Here is a 19,313-nt window from a genome sequence, read left to right as displayed (position 1 = left end):
AGCTCTGCATGGCTGGCCTCTTCTCTTTATTCAGATTTCAACTGAAATGTCTCCTCTTCATAGAGACCTTCCTGATGGTCCTAAGTAGTTGCCTGCTGGATCGCCAGCACCCTCCATCTGTCACAGATGTCTTGTTTTCCTGTCTTCAGAGCACAGAATACTTGTTCCATTACTGGTTTATTGTCTTCCCCAATAGAGTAGAAGTTCCATTCGGTCAAGGACATTGTCTTTTTTTTTTTTAAGAATTAATTAAAAAAATTTTTTTAAAATGTTCGTTCATTTTTGAGAGAGACAGAGAGCATGAGTGGGTGAGGGGCAGAGAGAGAGAGAGGAAGACACAGAACTTGAAGCAGGCTCCAGGCTCCGAGCTGTCAGCACCAAGCCCGACGCGGGCCTCGAACCCACACACCATGAGATCATGACCTGAGCCAAAGTCCGACGCTTAACGGACTGAGCCACCCAGGCGCCCTGGATGCTTCCAAGTTTGGGCCATTATGAATAAAGGTGCTTTGAGCATCTTTGAGCAGGTTTTCACGTGGATGTCATTTTTCAACTGCTTTGGGTAAATCCCAAAGAGCGCGGTTGCTGGATCATATGGTTAAGAGTATGCAGAGTTGTGCGAGAAACTTACCAAACTGTCTTCGAAAGCGGCTGTGCCGTTTTGCATTCTCCCCGGGGACGAAGGGGGAGCTCCTGTTGCTCCCAGTTCTTGCTGGCGTTTGGTATTGCCAGTGTTCTGGATTTTGGCCATTTTAATGGGCGTGTAGTGGCATCTCATTGTGGCTTTGATTTGCACTTCCCTGATGACAGGATCTGAAGCGCCTTTTCCTGTGCTTGCTGGCTTGCTTGCTTTTTATTTTTTTTTAAAAGACTATTCATTTATTTTGAGAGAGACAGAGACAGCGTGAGTTGGGAGGGGCAGAGAGAGGGGGAGAGAGGGAGAGAGAAAGAGAGAGAATCCCAAGCAGGCTTCGCACTGTCAGCGCAGAGCCTGACATGGGGCTCAAACTCTCGAAACCATGAGATCGTGACCTGAGCTGAAACCAAGAGTTGGACACTGAACCAGCTGAACCCCCCCCCAGGCGCCTCTCATATGCTTATTTCTGATCTGTTTCTCTTTGGCGAAATGTCTGTTAAGGTCCTTGGATTTTTTTTTTTTTAATCAGGTTGCTTGTTTTCTCATTGTTGAGTTTTAAGAGTTCTTGGTATATTTTGGACAACAGTCCTGCATCAGATGTGTCTTTTGCAAATATTTCCCCCCACACTGTGATTGTCGTCTGATTCTCTTGACGTGGTCTTGCACAGAGCGGAAGCTGTTGGTTTGATGAAATCCAGCTTATCAATGATTTATTCTGTGGATCTCATCTTTGACGTTGCATCTAAAAAGTCATCACCATACTCGAGGTCATGCAGGCTTTCTCCTGTTACCTTCCGGGAATGTCATAGTCTTGTGTTTTACATTTAAGCCTATGATCCATTTTGAGTTAATTTTTGTGAAGTATGTAAAGTCTGTGTCTGGATTCATTTTTTAAATGTTTATTTATTATTTATCTCGAGAGAGACCGAGAGAGGGAGAGAGAGAATTCCAAGTAGACTCCCCACTATCGGCACAGAGCCCGACGCGGGACTCGAACTCACAAATCGTGAGATCGTGACGCGAGCTGAAATCGAGTCGGCCACTTAACCTCCTGAGCTTGCCTAGTCTTTCACTGTTTTATTCCCCGTGAGTGTCTAGTGTTTGGCCCCTAGTAGGTGCTCAATAAACACTGGTTGAATGGAGGAATGGAAAGAGGCTCCCAAGCCAAGATTTGTAAGAATAGCATCAGAAAGGCTGAAAGCCAAAGTAAACAGCTGTAGATGGCCACCGAAGACTGGGTTCTTAAGCTTCCTATCAGGCGACAAGCCACGCTGGGATGGATGGACAAGTCCACGCAGGGTAGGGTGTGATGCAGGGGGGCAGAGAAAAGACAGCGCTCTCCACCCGGGATTCTCTTTCAGCCCCTTCGGTCAGGGACAGGTGCTTTGGATGGGGCGGCCAGACCCCGGGGTCTCCTAGCCTCTTCCCAAGGCTCCAGTGAAGCTGCCTCTGCCTCTACGTGGAGGAAGCTTGGGATCCTCAGGGTGTGATGAGAAAGCGCACGTCACATCAGACTCAGCTGTGACCTTTCTTGGCAAGGTCACTAGGGTGGCGGATCTGACAAGCACCAGCCCCAGGGGGCTGAGCTTTGCAGATGAGAGTACTGATCTGTCAGTGACCTTCAGGCACTGGAGGATGAAGGGCAAGTCCCCCGCAAGCAAGGTGGCCAGCGGAGAAGAGCCAAGAGAGGGAAGCATCAAAGAAGAGACAGGTGAAGTTTCTTCCTTTCTGTCCAGTCCCTGTTCCCGAGGTGCCTGGGAACCAGGAACTGGGGAGTGGGGTGGGGTGACTAAAGAAGGTCCCGGGACCTGCTTACTTAGGGAGACCGTGGAGACAAATTGCTTCTTGCAGGCAGAGGAAGCAGCATTCTGAATAGAGACGTGACTGTCACCTGAACACGGGTTAAACATCAATCACCTGTGTTTAAGGGAGCTGGAGGTAGACTTTCAGTACTGAGGAGACCCAGAGCTGGCGGCCCATGACCATGACCCACAAACAGAGGCAGCTGGGTCCAGAGAGAATTTGGCCACATGGCGTGAAGTTTTTGTCTTTGTTTCCATTATTGTTTCTTCATTCAAAACGTTTTTAAAAATTATTTATCTCCTGGGGCGCCTGGGTGGCTCAGTCGGTTAACCGTCCGACTTTGGCTCAGGTCATGATCTCACAGTCCGTGGGTTCGAGCCCTGCATCAGGCTCTGTGCAGACAGCTCGGAGCCTGGAGCCTGCTTCGGATTCTGTGTCTCCCTCTTTCTGCGCCCCTCCCCCACTCATGCTCTGTCTCACTGTGTCTCTCAAAAATAAATAAATGTTCAAAAAATTTTTTGAAAAAATAAAATAATTTTAGTTATCTCCTGTAAACATTAAGAAATGTTCGTGTGGGGGATCCTGGGTGGCTCAGTCGGTTGAGGGTCCAACTTCAGCTCTTGTCATGATCTCATGGTTTATGAGTTCGAGCCCCGCATAGGCTCTTTGCTGTCAGCTCAGAGCCTGCTTCAGATCCTCTGTACCCCACCCCCGTTCACTGCCCCTTCCCTGCTCTCTCTCTCTCAAAAAGAAATAAACATTAAAAAAAAAAAAGAAATGTTCATGTGAAAATCTAGATTTCCAGCTACTTTTGAAATCGGGGGCGGGGGGGCGGTGGCAGGGGTCTGGGAACTCTGGGCTGGCACCCTTACATGGAGCCAAGCGGCAGCTGCCCCGTCTAGTAGGACACGTGCTGAAGTGGCCCTGTAGACGCCTCCTTCAGAGCTGGTGAAATGAGTCTTTTCACCTACACATTTGCTACCGCTGAGTTCGAGAAACGCAAGGGCTGTCCTGGGAGCGAGCTAGGGACGTCTGCTGGCAGTGGCTTCTCCTCGATCCTCCGGACAGCACCCTGCAGGGCCGGCGAGAGGTGCCAGGCTGTGGGAAGTCCCCACCTAACCCCTCAAGCCCCCAGCCTCACCTTCTAAATTACTTGTCACCGGGCAGTGACACCTAGATCTCGCTCCTAGTTTCCAGGTACCGTTTCTCAGTAACGCCCCAGGGCCGTCCTGTCCCATGGCCCACAGACCGCAGGGTCTCTGTCGACAGTGTACAGGTACAGCCTCTCCCTGCAAGTTCGTTAAGGATGGCCAGGGCGTGGCCCCTGAAGTGGCACCGGCTGATCTCCCAGGTCTACCCAAGTCCTGCCTCGAACATGCGGGACAACGTGGGTTTCTCTTATACGTGGCCAACCTACTCCTTGTACTTGTAGGGGCTCCTGGGCTTGGAGATAGGGGGAAACCACGACAAAGAGCCGCTTAGACGAAAGCTATGACAGCCATGGAGTGGAAAGGGACCTAGCAGAGGGAGGGACAAGGACGGCCCAGGGCAACCCCGCACCGCTGTGCAGGTGGCCGTCCGCGGCAGTCTTCTGTGCCAAGGGCGGCCAGTCCGGGCACATGCTGGTGTGTGCGGGTGGCTGGGAACAGCACATCCGGGTGGCTGAAATGTCCGTGCTGGACCCCCGTTCTTGAGGAGGCAGGCAGCCGCACACGCAGTGCCCTTCCTCGGCCGTGTTGTTGCAGGACACGGCTGTTCTATTTCATTCCAGGGAAGCCGGGTGCCTTTAAAGGCAAGGAACAGAGCAGACACCTTTCCAAGCCCATGAGGCCAGAATGAATGAGCAGGGCACTCCCAGGGCCCCCAGGAGAATGTGGGACACGACTGTGGACGGGCCACAGGGGGAGATGGCAGTAGGGGACGTGTTCCCACATTGCCTTCCCTGCCCCCTTAGCAGCCAGGAGTGAGAACATCCGCAGATTGGGGATGGCCGTGGGGTGGTAATGTGCCACCAGCGATCGTTGTTACATATTATTTCCTTTTACTAAATGCCCACGCCCACCAACCTTTTAGAAAAATGGCTGGCCGGCATGCCTGCCGCTGTTCCAGAATCCCCGAGGGTCCTGCCCCCAAGTCATTGGTCTTGCCTGGCAACTGTCTCTCGTGTCCACCCACTTCTGTCCCATCCAGGAAGCCATCCTGCCCTGCCTGGACCACTGCAGCAGCACCTTTCAATGCACGGACCACTGAGGACAGAGTGCTTGAAACCCTGCAGTGGGAGGGGGGGTCCCCCGTTGTCCAAACTCCTCAGTCCCCTCCCCTGCCAGTCCCTGAGGCTCATCCCTGGCATCTCCCTCTCCGTACCTCCCGCTCCCATGATGCCGCGCGGCCGCTGTCAGCTTCCAGTCCTATCTGTCATCTGGAACTTGTCACAGGCTGCTCCCGCAGCCTATTGCCTCCCACGACTAACGAATCCTGCTCCCCCAGGACTTGACTGAGCTGTCACCTCTTCCGAGAAGTTTCCCCCGGTTTCCCATGTTCAGGTTAGCCCCCAGAGTCCCCTGCAGGGACTCATGTCACAAAGGCCTTGCTTACTTGTCTATTTCTCCCACTGGACCAGTGTTGTCTGAGGACAGGGGTTCATCTCTGTGTCCCAGGGCCTGCCACCGTGCTGGGCGTAGAGTAGGTCTACCCTCCCCAAGGGGATCCACCCTGGGACTGGACGCCCGAGAAAAGGCCTTGTCTTGACCTCTCGAGAGCTAAGTGATCTTCACCGAGTCCCTTAACCTCTTCGGTTTCTATATCTGCAAAATGGAGAATGAAAATACCTAACCGTACAGGTTTTTCTTCGAGTATCCAAATGAGATAACCCAGCCCGGTGGCTGACATATCATAAGAGCTCAGGAAATGTCTGCACCTTAATGAACTAATAAATAAATAAAAACAAATGTGTAGAGATCGTTTACTATGTGCTGAGTGCCGTTCACGGGGCTGAGGATACAACAGGGAACCAAATGGAGACAGTGGGGATGCTCCAGTGCTGGGGGAGACAGACAGGGAGCAAGCGAAGAGAAGGGAGTCAGATAGAACGGGGTGCATTTAATGTCACATGTAACAAAGGCTGCAGTGAAACATAAAGTTGCAGCAAGACACAGGGATGACAGTGGAGGCTTCTTGGGGTAGAAAATAATAATGATTTATTATAAACTCTTTTCTCAACCTTGCCACTATTGACGCTTTGGACCAGATGCTTCTTTGTTGCGGGGCCTGTCCTGTGCATTGGGGGGTAGTTAGCAGTATCCCTAGCCTCTGTCAACAAGATGCTAGCTGTCCTCCTCCCCCTCAGTTGTAACAATCGAACTGTCTCCGGACATTACCAAACGTCCCCTGGTTGAGAATTGCCAATATGCAAATGTCTGCGGTTAAAGGGTATGGCGGGCTGATGGGTGACCCCCCCCAAATGTGTCCACATCCTAATCCCTGGAATCTATGAATATTGTCTGATATGACAAAAGATGTCATCAAATTAAGGATCTTGAGAGGGGGTGCTTACCCTGGGTTATCCCGGTGGCCCTAAATGCCATCGACAAGTGTCCTCGTAAGAGCAGGGCGGAGGGAGGTGAGACAGGGCCACGCAGAAGAGAAGGCACTGGGAAGACAGAGGCTGAGAGTGGAATGATGTGGCCACAAATCCAGGAATGCCAAGGAACTCCTGCCACTATGAGACAGGGAGGGGGCAAGGGACAGACTTTGTTTTTTGTGGTTTTTTTAATGTTTGTATTTACTTTTGAGAGAGAGACAGAGACAGAATGCAAGCGAGGAGGGGCAGAGAGAGGGAGACACAGGATCCGAAGCAAGCTCCAGGCTCTAAGCTGTCAGCACAGAGTCCAATGCAGGGCTTGAACCCACGAATGCCGAGATCAGAGATCATGATCTGAGCCAAGTCGGACATTTAACTAACTGAGCCACCCAGGCACCCAAGGGACAGACTTTGTGAGGGCCTCTGGAGGGAGTGCGTCCCTACCAACGTCTTGATGTCAGACTCCTGGCCTCCTGAACCGTGAGAGCATACATTTCTGTTGTCTGTCACCTGATTTGTGGTCCTTTGTTAACAGCAGCCCCAGGAAACGAAAACAGAGGACATACATCATCAGTGAGTGTTTCTCAACATCGAATGTTCTAATCTAAGGTTCAAGTTGCCACATGGAGAATTTATGAAAGGGGTTGCTGATGTTGGATGAGGGTGATCTCATTTGCAGGTCACCCGAAGCCAGAAAAATTAGTAAAAACTTTGGCCACTGGACTCCAGACCCCAGAAGATGTCCACGGGGCAGTGGACAGATCTGAACGTCAGGCTGTCTTCATGGGACACTGCAGCCCATGTGGAAAGGGCCAGGATGACGTGGCTTAGCTAGCAGGACAAAAAAAACCAAAACAAAAAAAAAAAAAACCTTGGGGATTTCATCAACAGATTCAGGATGAGTCAACATTTTTGGGGCTACAGTGTAACAGTGGCTGTCAAGGTGATGAGATTATAGGGCTTTGTTTTCTTTTCCTAAATTTCCGGGGTTCCTCTAATGTAGTTCTGAGGCTTTGATTGTGACACAAAGGTCAAATTTGGTATAACCTCTGCTCCAGGTTGGGTTCAGCAGAACATTGGGTCCAGTAGGTTCCACACTTAAAGATTCAATGGGGAGCGACCAGGAGGAGGAAGGGGCTTGAAATCCTGCCCATGGGAGAGAAGAAACAACGGGGCGGAATGTCCTGGTTGCCGAATGTCCACAAGGCTGCCCCTCAAAGAAGGCTGACGTGTCTGGGGCAATGCTTTAGCAAAGAGCTAGGATTTCATGGTGATAGGTTTCAGCTCTGAGCACCGTGGCCCTTTCCTTAGAACCAGCAGTTTACAAAGTCAGGTCCATGGACGCCCCTATGGGTCCCCGAGGCCACTGCCGGGATCTAGAGGGTCAAAACGATTCTCATACTAACATTAAGACAACATTCGCTTCTTTACTGTCATAATCTGCCTCGTACAAAAGCCTTGATGGCTATAACTGCAGTGGCATAAAGTTGTCCTAGAAGTCACGGAATTCTCCAACCCCGTGCTCAGAGGACAAGTGGGAGACGCATTGCTAGGTTTACTTAAGAATGTCCTCAACGAAGCAGCTAAAATTACTAACGTTATCAAATCACAACTCTTGCGTGCACAATTTTTTAGTATTCTGGGTGACAAGAGGAGAATACATAAAGCCCTACTGCTGAATCCCACGGTGCAGTGGCCACTACTGGGAAGAGTCTCGTGTCATCTGACTTGCCAGTGAGCTAGCTGGGTCGTCGTTTTTGGGGTTTTTTTTTTTGTTTTGTTTTTTGTTTTTGTCATGGAATGCCATCTTTACTTAAAAACTCTGGTTATTCAGACTGGAGAATTTGGCAGATAATTTTTTGAAACTGAGCAAAGGAAGCCTGTCACTTCCAAAAAACACAAATGGCAGTATTTGCTGCCAGTCGTGAGTTTGGAGCTCTCAAGTGAAATCTCGAATTTGAGAGAAACTCTTATCTACCACTGCGCTCTTGACAGCTTCCCACTACTTAAAGTTTTCTGAGGAGATCAGAGATGACATTAACGAAGGTGACTTTTTCCTATCATATAATGACACATGTCAACATTTGGAAGATCTGCATAACTTTTGTGAGCCAGCATGCTCCAGAATGATCGATGCATGTTATTACACAAACACGCATGCATGAAAAATCCATTCAAAGTGCCAGGTAGGTCAATGGATTTTAATTTAACAGCGGATTAAAGTTCATTAACACAATTTTAGATCCCATACTCCAGCCAACCTTTAGAAAACATCACTCGTCAAACTTTGTTGCAGTATCGGCGAAGGATATCTAAATTATCTTTACAAGGTATAAAAATATTTTTAAAAAATAAAAGGTATAAAAATACTCCTTCTTTTTCCAACTGCGTATTATGAGGCCAGATTTTTTTTTTCCATATACAGTGTGCTTCGACCAAAACAACACATTTCAACAGACTGAATGAAAAAGCTGATATGAGAGTCCAAACATCTTCTATAAAGTCAGACATTAAAGAGATTTCAAAACATGTGGAATCATGCTACTCTCCCCCCCCCAATTTTTTTTGGTTTGGAATATATGGTAATTTTTCATTGAAAGTATTATTTACATTGACATGTGATGAGCTCATTGTTGATACTTTTAAATGACTTAAATAAATGTTTAGAATTTGTCAGTTTAATTTCTTTTTTTTTTAATGTTTATTTATTTCTGAGACAGAGAGAGACAGAGCATGAGTGAGGGAGGGGCAGAGAGAGAGGGAGACACAGAATCAGAAGCAGGCTCCAGGCTCTGAGCTGTCAGCACAGAGCCCGACGCGGGGCTCGAACTCACAAACCATGAGATCACGACCTGAGCCGAAGTCGATCTCTCAACCTCCTGAGCCACCCAGGCACCCCTACCAGTTTAATTTCTAATACGGTAAGTATCAATAGATACAACCCACGTAAACAAAAGTTCTTTGGGTCTTTGATAATTTTTAAGAATATAGAGGAGGCTGGAAGGGGCGCCTGGGTGGATCAGTCAGTTAACTGTCTGACTCTTGATTTTTGGCTCAGGTCATGATCTCACGGTTTGTGAGATTAAGCCCAGTGTCGGGCTCTGTGCTGACAGCGTGGAGCCCGCTTGGGATTCTCTCTCTCCCTCCCTCTCTTCCCTTCTCCCACCTCTCTTTCTCAAAAATAAATAAATAAACAAACAAACATTAAAAAAAAATTGGAGGTGCCTGGATGGCTCAGTCTGTTAAGCATCTGATTCTTGATCTCAGCTCAGGTTATGATCTCAGGGTCCTGCATTCAACCCCCTTATTGGGTTTCATGCTGGGCATGAAGCCCACTTAAAAAAAAAAAAAAAAGACCATAAAGGAGACTTGAGACCAACAAGGTTGAGAACTGTTGCCCCCTGTGTGCTAGACGGTGGGAGACACGCCTCCCCCCCCCCCCAAAGATTCAGGTGGCTGCCATATTGGGCAAGGTTTTAGGTGTCCAAAGGTCTGGGGCATGCCGGGACACTGCCTCTATGGCAAAGACCAAGACTTTGCACCTGCAGCCCCTCCCACCAAGAACAGGGCCCAGTACGCAGTCGGCCTTTTGGGAACTTGGAACAGAGACCATCCTTGGCAATTCTGTTCCCACCCGTTTATCATGTGACATGAGGGGCTGCCGGTTCTGAGTGGGGTCCAGAGCAAAAGAAGACTTTGTGGCAGTTACAGGCAGTGGCACAGGCTGCTGTGCCCCGCCCCGGCCCCCGGCTGTGAGACCCGGACAGTCCGGTCATGCCAGAGGCACCAAGATTGATACGGATGCTGTGTGTAGTCTCTGGAAGGCTGTAAAGGGGGAGACCATGCAACACAAGCCTCTAGCACCCTGGAGAAAAGAGGTCTGACTCCTGCAGCAGAGAACCACTTGTCATCTGAAAACCATCTCCTAGGGGCGTCTGGGTGGTGCAGTCGGTTGAGCATCTGACTCTTCACTTAGAATCAGGTCATGATCTCATGGTTCGTGGGTTCAAGCCCCGTGTCAGGCTCTGCATTGACAGTGCAAAGCTTCCTTGGGGTTCTCTCTCTCCCTCTCTCTCTGCCCTCCCCCTGCAAAATAAATAAACTTAAAAAAGAAAACAACAAAAAACCATCTCCTGCTGGGCTACCAGGCCCTGGTAGAGACTTGTGTCTGACGATGGGTGGCCAATGACGAGGCGACCTAAGTGCTGGTCATCAGCTGGAGACTGTAAGATCTGTGGGGCAGGCAGCAGGGATTCACTGCACGCAACAGCTTCAGGCCCAAACGGGCCCAGAAGGTGCAATGATGTTCCAAGAACAGATGGCCCCGACCTCTGTGGCATCCATGTTTCTCTTTGAACTCATACCTCTGGCCTCTATGGAGCTGCCATTGATGGAAGAGAAAAAGCTCAGCCCTGGTTCACAAACGGGACAGCAGAGTAGGCCGTTAGTGAGCAGAAATGGGAATCTTGCCGGTGGGCAGAGATATGAAAGTACCTTTGGTCATCCGCTGACTGTGGAAGGAAGTGGCTGAAGGCATGGGTGTGCGTGAACCCCTGGGCAGGGCCTGTGGACAGGTCTGGGGGAGCGGGCGCCCGTGTCTTATGTGAATGCCCAGCACAGAAGGTCTACCCAAAGGAGGCTCCAGCAATCCGGTGGGCGTGATGCCTTTTCCCGGAGGTGTTAGCCAGCTTCTCTGCTTCTGTCCTTCAGCGCTGGTGCATTGGGAGGCGGGAATGGGGGCTGGACCTGGGGCAGACTGTTCTGAGAACCATCACGGAAGTCTGACATCCAGTACCACTCGCTATAGTGGGGCCAACCCAATGGTGCGCCATTTTATTGACTTTCCTTCTTCTCCTTTGTCATCCCTCCACGTTCCTCTCTGTTCCCTGGGATCACATTCCCTAATAACCCATCTGCAACCAAGGCTCATCTGAGGAGGGGGGGGTAGGCTAAGCCCCTATTTACAACTGTAACCCCTTCCTGGCTCTCCTAGTCCCCCTGATTCAGCTCGACTTCTTTTTTCCATATAATTGACTTATTTGCTCTGTCCGTTGTCTATAATGGGACTCTTCCACCAAAAACAGCAATGTTTGCCCGTTTCGCTCAATGCTGTGTCCCCAGTACCCAGAACACACGACATCCGTGCTGAATGCGTGACCAAGTGATGTGGGTTACTATGTGTACATTTAAGGACCGGATGTATAGACTGTGGTACAGAACGCTGAGCCTCAGAAAAGATGAGGACTGGCTGTGGACCTGCTTCGGGGATTGTCTCAGGACTCCAGAGACTGAGGAGGGGGCTTGACTTGAGCTGGGGCAGGACTGGTCCAAATTCAGAGTCCCATAGAGCCAGAACCTTCCTGGCAGAGATGCTGTGTTTCAGCCCAAGCATTCATGCTTAGACCACTCCCCCCCCACCCCCTCCATCGCAACAAGGCTGACCTGTCCAAGGCTAAGAGCTCAGGGTCTTGGGTTGGACAGACCTGAGTCGGGAGCCTAGCTCTACACCACTCCTTAACTGCGGGTCCTTGAGCAAACTGCCTAACTTCAGTTTCCTGATCTGCACAGGTGTATTAAGGACAGTACCCGTTTCATTGTGCTGCTGTGAGAACCAGGGTGTGTGTGGTGGGGGGTCCCATGTGAAACACTGGACACAAGACGATGAGCTCACTAAGTGCCCGTCAGCATGAGGCATCCCCTCTGCGCCACATGGCGGGGATGAAGTTTGAGGGCCTCCCTTCCTTCGGGCCAGAAAGGCAGACTTACTTCCCTCAATAATGTTGCTTATTCTACTCTGCTGGGCCAAGGTCAGGAGAGAGACACAGTGTGGATGGAAGATGCCAGGGGCACTAGGTGTCCCTGCAAATGGAGTTCAAAGGGTCTTGGCTCCAGGGTGCCTGGCCCGCTCTGTCGGTAGAGCACGTGACTCTTGATCCCGGGGCCGTAAGTTCGAGCCCCATGTTGGGCATGGAGTTTACTTTAAATCAATACATCAATAAATCAATACATAAAACCTTAAAAAAAAAAAAAAGGTCTTGGCTCCAAGAGTTATAAATAAAAACGAGCTCATTGAGTTGGGTATCCAGCTGGGTTCATTTTCTAAGGTTCTGTTCAGAGCTTCACGTCCGTGACACGTTCCTGAGGTACGTCACATCAATTCCCAGGGATGCTCCCACCACGACGTCCTGCCTCAACTTACCCCATGCCCTCTGCCAGGAAACCTGCCATCCTTCTGTTTGTCCTGCTTGTCTTATTTCGTTTCTTTTCCTTCCCTTTCCTGCACGTCTTTCTATCAGGCTCTTCAAGTCATTCCATGTTATTGTTCCGCTGGCTTAACATGCACGTTTAATTGAACAAAATCAAAAGCTAGTCGATGTTTTATGGGTCTGCCACATAACAGATCTTTCCAACTCTGCGCACTCCTTACTCGTTCATGCCATTATCTTCTGGTTCTGTTTTTATCTTGTGTTTCCTAACCCCACAAATTAGACGTTATTGTAATTGTTACATACCACCCATGCTTATTTAATTTGCCTCCGTGTTGATGTATTTCTTTCCTCACCATTCTTACTTGAAACGTATACTTTCCTTCTCGGATTCTTTTCTTTTCTTTTTTTTAATTAAAATTTTAAAAAATTTTTTTAATGTTTATTTTTGAGAGAGCAGGAGAAGGGGAGGAGCAGAGAGAGAGGGAGACACAGAATCCGAAGCAGGCTCCAGGTTCTGAGCTGTCAGCACAGAGCCGGATGCGGGGCTCAAACTCCCAAACCGCGAGATCATGTTTGAGGTGAAGTCGGATGCTTAACTGAGCCACCCAGGCACCCCTTGGACTATTCTCCTTGTTCTTGAAGATTGCCCTTTAAAATGTCCCTAGCTGGGGGTCTGTTAGTTGTAAATGCCCTCAATGTTTATCTGAAAATGATTCTGTTCAGCCTCATTTTTGTTTGAGTCTGTAGCAAAGCCATTTTGGTCTTTTTTTTTTTTTTAATTGAGGCATAATCGATCTACATCATATTGGTTTCAGGTGTACAAGGTAATGATCTGATGCTTGTATACACTGCAAAATGATCACCACAATAAGCCCTATCGCCATCTGCCACCATCACAAGCTACAAAAAAAAGCTTTTGTGTTTTCCTTGAGATGAGAGCGTCCAAGATCCACCCTCCCGGCCACCTTCAAGCCTGCGCCACGACACCCCTGCCATGGTCGCCCTGCTGCACACATCCGGATGACCCGTTTGGTCCACACCTGGAGTCTGTACCTCTTGACCCCTTCATGCATTTGTGCACCCGCAACTGCATCCCCTAGCAACCACCGCTCTGTTCTCTGTATCCATGAGTTTTGCTTTGTTGGTTTGGTTCGGTGTTTGGATTCCACATATAAGTGAGATCATGCGGTATCTGTCTTTCCCTGTCTGACTTATTCCACTCAGCGTAATACCCTCGAGGTCCATTCATTGTTGCAAATGGCAAGATCTCATTCTTTTGTATGCCTGAGTAATATTCCATGGCCTATATGTAGTTTTTATTTTTGAGGGGGGTCTAGCGAGGGAGGGACAGAGAGAGAGGGAGAGACTGATGTTCGGAAGCAGGCTCCACTCTGACAGCAGAGAGCCTGATGCGAGGCTTGGACTCACAAACTGTGAGATCATGACCTGAGTTGAAGTAGGGTGCTTGACAGACTGAGCCACCCAGGGACCCCTATCCCGTTGTGACTTTAATTTGCATCTCCCTGATGACTGGTGATGTTGGCATCTTTTCATGTGCCTGTCGTTCATTCGAATGTCTTCTTTGGAAAAATATCTATTCACATACCCTGCCCATTTTTTAATCAGATTTTTTTTTTTTTTTGGCTATTGAGTTGTATGAGTTCTTTACATATTTTGGATATTAATCCCTCATCAGATAGATATATGATCTGCAAATCTATTCTCCATTCAATCTCCTTCTTGAAACATAGTCAAGATCGACTGTTATTTTCTTAGCACTTCGAGATGTTATTCCATTGTCTTCTGGCTTCCATTGCTACCATGAAAAAGTTAGCGGTGAATCTACTTTGTAGTTCATCTTTCTAGATTAACAATTTTGTTACCAGAAGTAATTGGTGTAGATTGATTGATTGATGTGTGTATGAAAACATTTTCATTCTTTTAAAATTCTGTTTCCTCCTGGTTTTAATGAGATTTATTTTTATTTAACAGCTGGGGGTTGGAGGGAGCTTCTGGGATCGGAGGGCTATGTATTTCATCAATTCTGAATTCGAGCCATTCACCTTGTTCCGTCCTCTACATTAACTTCTTTTTAAAAAAATTTTTAGGGGCGCCTGGGTGGCTCAGTCGGTTGAGCATCCGACTTCAGCCCAGGTCATGATCTCACGGTCCGTGGGTTCGAGCCCCACATCGGGCTCTGTGCTGACAGCTCGGAGCCCGGAGCCTGTTTCAGATTCTGTGTCTCCCTCTCTCTCTGACCCTCCCCTGTTCATGCTCTGTCTCTCTCTGTCTCAAAAATAAATAAACATTAAAAATATATATTTTTTTAAAAAATTTTTTTAATGTTTATTTATTTTTGAGAGAGTGAGAGCGTGAGCAGGGGAGGAGGAGAGAGAGAGGGAGATACAGAATCCGAAACAGGCTTTAGGCTCTAAGCTGTCACCACAGAGCCTGATGTGGGGCTCGAACTCACGAGCCGTGAGATCATGACTTGAGCCAAAATCGGACACTCAACCAAGCTACCCAGGTGCCCCTGTGTTCTTAACTTCTGTTTCATAATTCCCTTTTTTGTCTCTCTGGGTGGCATTCTCAGTAAGTTCTTCAGGTCTACTGTCCAGCTCACTTGTTCTCTCTTCAGCTATGTTAATCTGCTAGTTAATCTGCCCATTACATTGCTAGTTTTGAAGGTTACATTTTTCATTTATTGTATTTTTTTTTTCTCCAAATCTTCCTGGTCACTTAGTGTCTTATCCATAGTCCCTTGTTCCTTCTCTATAGCCTCAATGATCAACTTTATTTTTCTTTAAGTATATGAAACAACCCTATTTGATATTATGTATACCATAACTCCAGCAGCTAAAGTGTTTGAAGGTCTGAGTTTACTGCTTCCTGCTTTGTGCAATTCTCACCTCAAGGGCCTTGTTGTGATGCTTACTTTTAGATGTCAGTTTGACTGATTCATAGGGTGCCCAGATATCTGGCTGACCATTATTCTGGGTGTGTTTGTGAGGGTGTTTCTAGATGAGATTAGCATTTGAATCAGTGCGCTGAGTAAAGCAGATTGCCCTCCCCGCTGCGGATGGGCTTTATTCACTGAGGGCTTGAATGGAACAGGAAGGGATAATAGAGAATTGTCTCTCTCTGCCTGTCTTCAGATTAGGATGCCAGTGTTCCCCTGCCTTTCAGCTCAGGCTCCAACTGGAGCTCATACCAATGGCTCTCCTGGGTCTTGGGTCTTTGGACTTAGACTGGAATGGTACCACCAGCTCTCCTGAGTTTCCAGTTTTCCAGCTGAGATCTTGGGGCTTAGTTTCCAAAATCACTTGAGACAATTCCTTATAATAAATCTCACATAAATTCCATTAATTCTATTTCTCTGGAAAACCATGACTAATACACTTGTGTCCTATGTTTTATGTCTTCTCCTCTTTTCTCTTCTCTTCTCTTCTCCCCTCCCCTCCCCCTCCCCTCCCCTCCCCTTCCCTTCCTTCTCCCTTCCCTTCCTTTCTCTTTTCTTCTCTCTCAGACCCCATTGCAGGCGGCCTTGTGGTTAGGAACATTCAGGGTTAGCATTTCTTTTTCTTCCACTCAGAAGTCAGTGCTGAGCCAAGCACATTCTATGTCAGATCCTTTTGAGAGGTTTCTCTTTCCTGTTCCTCCTAAGTGGGTGTTGTTTTTCATTGTTTTGCTTTAGGTGGGAGATTTCTGATTTTGCTTTTCATTTGCTCGGGTGCTAGGTTTTGTCCCATTAAATTGAAGTTCTTGGCCACCTGGGGTCAGCGGGTACCTCAGGGCACCCTCTGCTTCTGTCGTCAATCATGTCTTCGGATTCGTGCTTTCTTGTCCTGTGGGTCTATCCTTACTTTCTTACCACCTCACCTTTGCATTTCTAAAGGCGTTTAAAAATAGTTCTTGTAACAGGAGAACTTTCAGCATATGCTGGTTACCGTATTATCAGAAATGGAAGTCTAGCCTGTCCTCCAGCCCATTCAGACGTGTCTCTCTTAGGACACTACTCATCAGCAGGAGACCTCTCCTGTGTTCATCTCACCCTGGCCTGTGGTTTGGTCCTCTGGGCTTGTGAACTCTGTTCTCCTTGAAAGCAGGGGTCTGCTTTCTTGCATTCACCTTCCACAGAGTTCCCCACACCAGTTTCCCTAAGTGTCCATTAAAGGGAAGTGAACCCAGGAGGTAGAGGTCCCCGTCCCCTGCCTGTGCTACCAGTGACCCTCCACAAGAGGGCAGCGTCAGCTGGTGCCAGGGCCCTGTCCACCCTGCAGGTCTGGGCCGGGTTTACAGTGGAGGGGCCTGGCCTCCCGTGGCTCCCATACCGGCAACATCAGAGGCGCCTTTGGACCGGGATCCAGTGAGGAAATCCTCCCCATTCCACAGATGGGGAAATGAAGTCAAGCAGGGTGGGGGGGGGGGGGGCGGGGAGTGTCAGGCCAGGCCAGGCCAGGTAAATCTGAGATGAGGTCACACGGGGAAGGACCAAGATAAAACCAGTCTCCTCCGGACTCAGTTTCTTCAAGGGCTCTGCTTATACAACCAAATTAAATTGTCCATTCCTTCCTTCACTCAGCATTTATTCAGCGCCTACAGTATGCCCTGCAGGGAGTGCCCCACAGGGAGGGCAGTGGTGAATGAAACACACAGGTCCCTGCTTCCTTCCTGCAGCGTTCACCATAGACCAACTGAACAACTCAGCACCTCCCAGCAGTCCTGGCCCTTTGCTCCTGCTGTTCCTTCTGGCCCTTCCAGACACTTTCCACCATCTGTGCCTGTTGAAATCCTGCTCATCCTTCTTGGACCAGCTCCCCTGCCTGACTCTCACCAGGGAATGAACACCCAGCCCATAGGTGGGGGCGGGGGGGGGGCACTGGAGCCTCCTGTGCCATCTCGGGGGACAGGTCCAGCCTGGGAGGATGTGGGGGACACCCCATCTCTCAGACCCTTCTCCATTTACAATTCTCCAAAGGGCATCTGGGACTTTCCCCTCTCAAAAGTGCAGGACCCCACCCTCCTCCTGACCAGCCACAAACACACCCAAGGACGAGGTAAATGTCGCGATTTTATCCCAGAAGAGCTGGCTTCCGTGGACCGGGACAGGGAGTGGGTCATGCGCTCACTCTTCCCACATGGACTGATTGATCATCTACTGTGCTTCAGGTCTCCAGAAAGGAAGCGTGTCCGCGTTTCCCTTTTCTTTGGGAGACACTTGGAGGAAGTGTGTGTGTGTGTGTGTGTGTGTGTGTGTCCCTCTCTATGACTTCTGGGGTTCAGCAGGGCTGGGTGGGCTCACAGGCAGCTGGGCTCTCCCCCTCAGCCCCTGTGATACCAGCCTGGCTTCCTGGAGACCAAAACCACAAGAAGAGAGCACAGAGGTGTGAGAAACACACTCACAGGCTGGTTTGGTCGCATGCGTGCAAAGGAGCGCTCTCTCTTGCGGAGAGAGAGTCATAAACAGGAGCAGCCAAGGTCCGAGCGAGCGAGCGGGTGCGAGGAGCACCCAGCAGCCACGTCCACCTCCTGGCCCGGGGATGGCGCTTCCCGCTGGCAGGCACACATAGCAGCCAGAGATGGCCCCGGACATGTGGCTGTTCTCTGCTATCCTTGGATTGCTGTCGGCAGCCCTCTCAGGTAGGGCCCCTTTCCCACCTCCTGCCGCTCATGCTGGGTGACCTGGGTCCTGGCCTCTTGCTTGGCCCCCTTTCCGGTCATTTTCTCACTCACCTTTCTAGAACCTTTTAGCCGAGACGGTACCAGGGAGGCCCCAGCTACGGCAACAGGGCTGGGACCTGGAGAGGGGCCAGGATCCCCCTGGGGGAGCTGGGCTGTGCCCGGACGGTGCCAGAAGTCTCAGCATGCGCGCGTGGTATCTTGTCAGCGGGCTCCCAGGGTCTGAGGAGGGAGACGCCTGCCACCATAAGTTTGCGAACTCCCCCATCCCCATTTCTCGGCGACTCTCAGGGAGAGAGAGAACGGTCCGGAGACAGAATTCAGGGAAGCCAATGGGAATTGAGGACAGCTGGGGGCTTGTGGCTCACATGCAACCAGTAAGGGGTAGTTTAGGGCACAAGTGAATAGGAGAGCTCTTGAGGGCCCCCTCCTGCCCCCTCCTGAGCTCCCCCAGGGTGCCAAGGCACTTTGTGACCTGGGCAGGGGCGTCAGGCAGGCAGTTTGGGGGCTGGCTGTGTTCATCAGACGCCGTTGGCCTCTGTCGAGTGCGGGGTCCAAGCTGGTGGGAGCTGGGCAGGGGCCCAGAGTTGCTAGAGATCCTGCTCCTGTTGGGACCTTTCAGGGGATGGGGAGACTCATGGAAACAGAATTCTGGGCCAGGGAGCCCGGGTCTGCCTGGCAGGGAAGATACCAAGTGCTTTCACAAGGGGACCCAGAGAGGCCCCATCAGGAGGGCCACCCAAGCCCAAGCCGACTCGGAGAGCTGAGAGAGGCGGGGAGTTATTTGGGATGGCGGACCACTCCTCTCTCGGCCTCCATCTAGAGGCATGTGCTCCTGAACTCACCCCGGGTCGGGGAAAGCCATTTAGCTGGAACGCGTGTGCCTTCAGCTCCGTGTGGGGTCGTGTGGTCTCTCTCGCTCTACCAGGAGCACCCGGAACTCAGCCGCCTTCTGCCCCGGAGCTAAGAGCTAAGACCTAAGACGGACAGAGGGTCAGAGTAGGGGCCCCTCCTTCCCCATCTCCACTGTCGCCACCCTCCGTCCTTTTCCATGAGACCCGACCGCCGGCCTAGGCTCGGAATGAAATCTGGGACAGAGAGGGTGGCTGGCCGGCCCCTGGGCCCCGGGGAACCGGCCTTGAGTGGAGCCGCAAGCAGGTGGGAACCCAGGGCCCCGGGAGAGCCCAGGAGGGTGAAATGAAGGGACTCCTGGAGCCAAGGTCCCTACACCCCAGCCCTTTCTGTCCCCTCCTGACACTCCTGCCCGCCTCACCCCACTCCCAGCACAGATATTTCACTCCGTGTTTCTAAAGCCACATTCATATTCAATGGTCTCACTTGTTACTAATACCGGTTTAGTCTTGAAAGGAAACTTGATGTCACGATTCTAAGTGGAAAACCGACA

General features: G+C 50.1%; 1 protein-coding gene across 6 annotated transcripts in view; it reads left to right on the top strand.

Moving 5' to 3' along the window:
- Window positions 1–17,606: 17,606 nt before the first annotated feature.
- CD6 (CD6 molecule) overlaps window positions 17,607–19,313 on the top strand; it is a 39,979-nt gene continuing 38,272 nt past the window's right edge. For 4 of the 6 annotated variants that reach the window (XM_053203100.1, XM_053203099.1, XM_027045337.2 and 1 more), the window contains exon 1: window positions 17,607–17,869. In XM_053203100.1, coding sequence (XP_053059075.1) covers window positions 17,809–17,869 — 61 coding nt within the window. In that variant the 5' untranslated portion in view covers window positions 17,607–17,808. The remainder of the gene's footprint in view (window positions 17,870–19,313) is intronic. The other 2 variants (XM_027045338.2, XM_027045335.2) reach the window with 1 other exon arrangement.

Source organism: Acinonyx jubatus, chromosome D1 (genome assembly GCF_027475565.1).
Source record: "Acinonyx jubatus isolate Ajub_Pintada_27869175 chromosome D1, VMU_Ajub_asm_v1.0, whole genome shotgun sequence".
Lineage (NCBI taxonomy): Eukaryota > Metazoa > Chordata > Mammalia > Carnivora > Felidae > Acinonyx > Acinonyx jubatus.
This window is presented reverse-complemented; position numbering and strand designations above follow the sequence as displayed.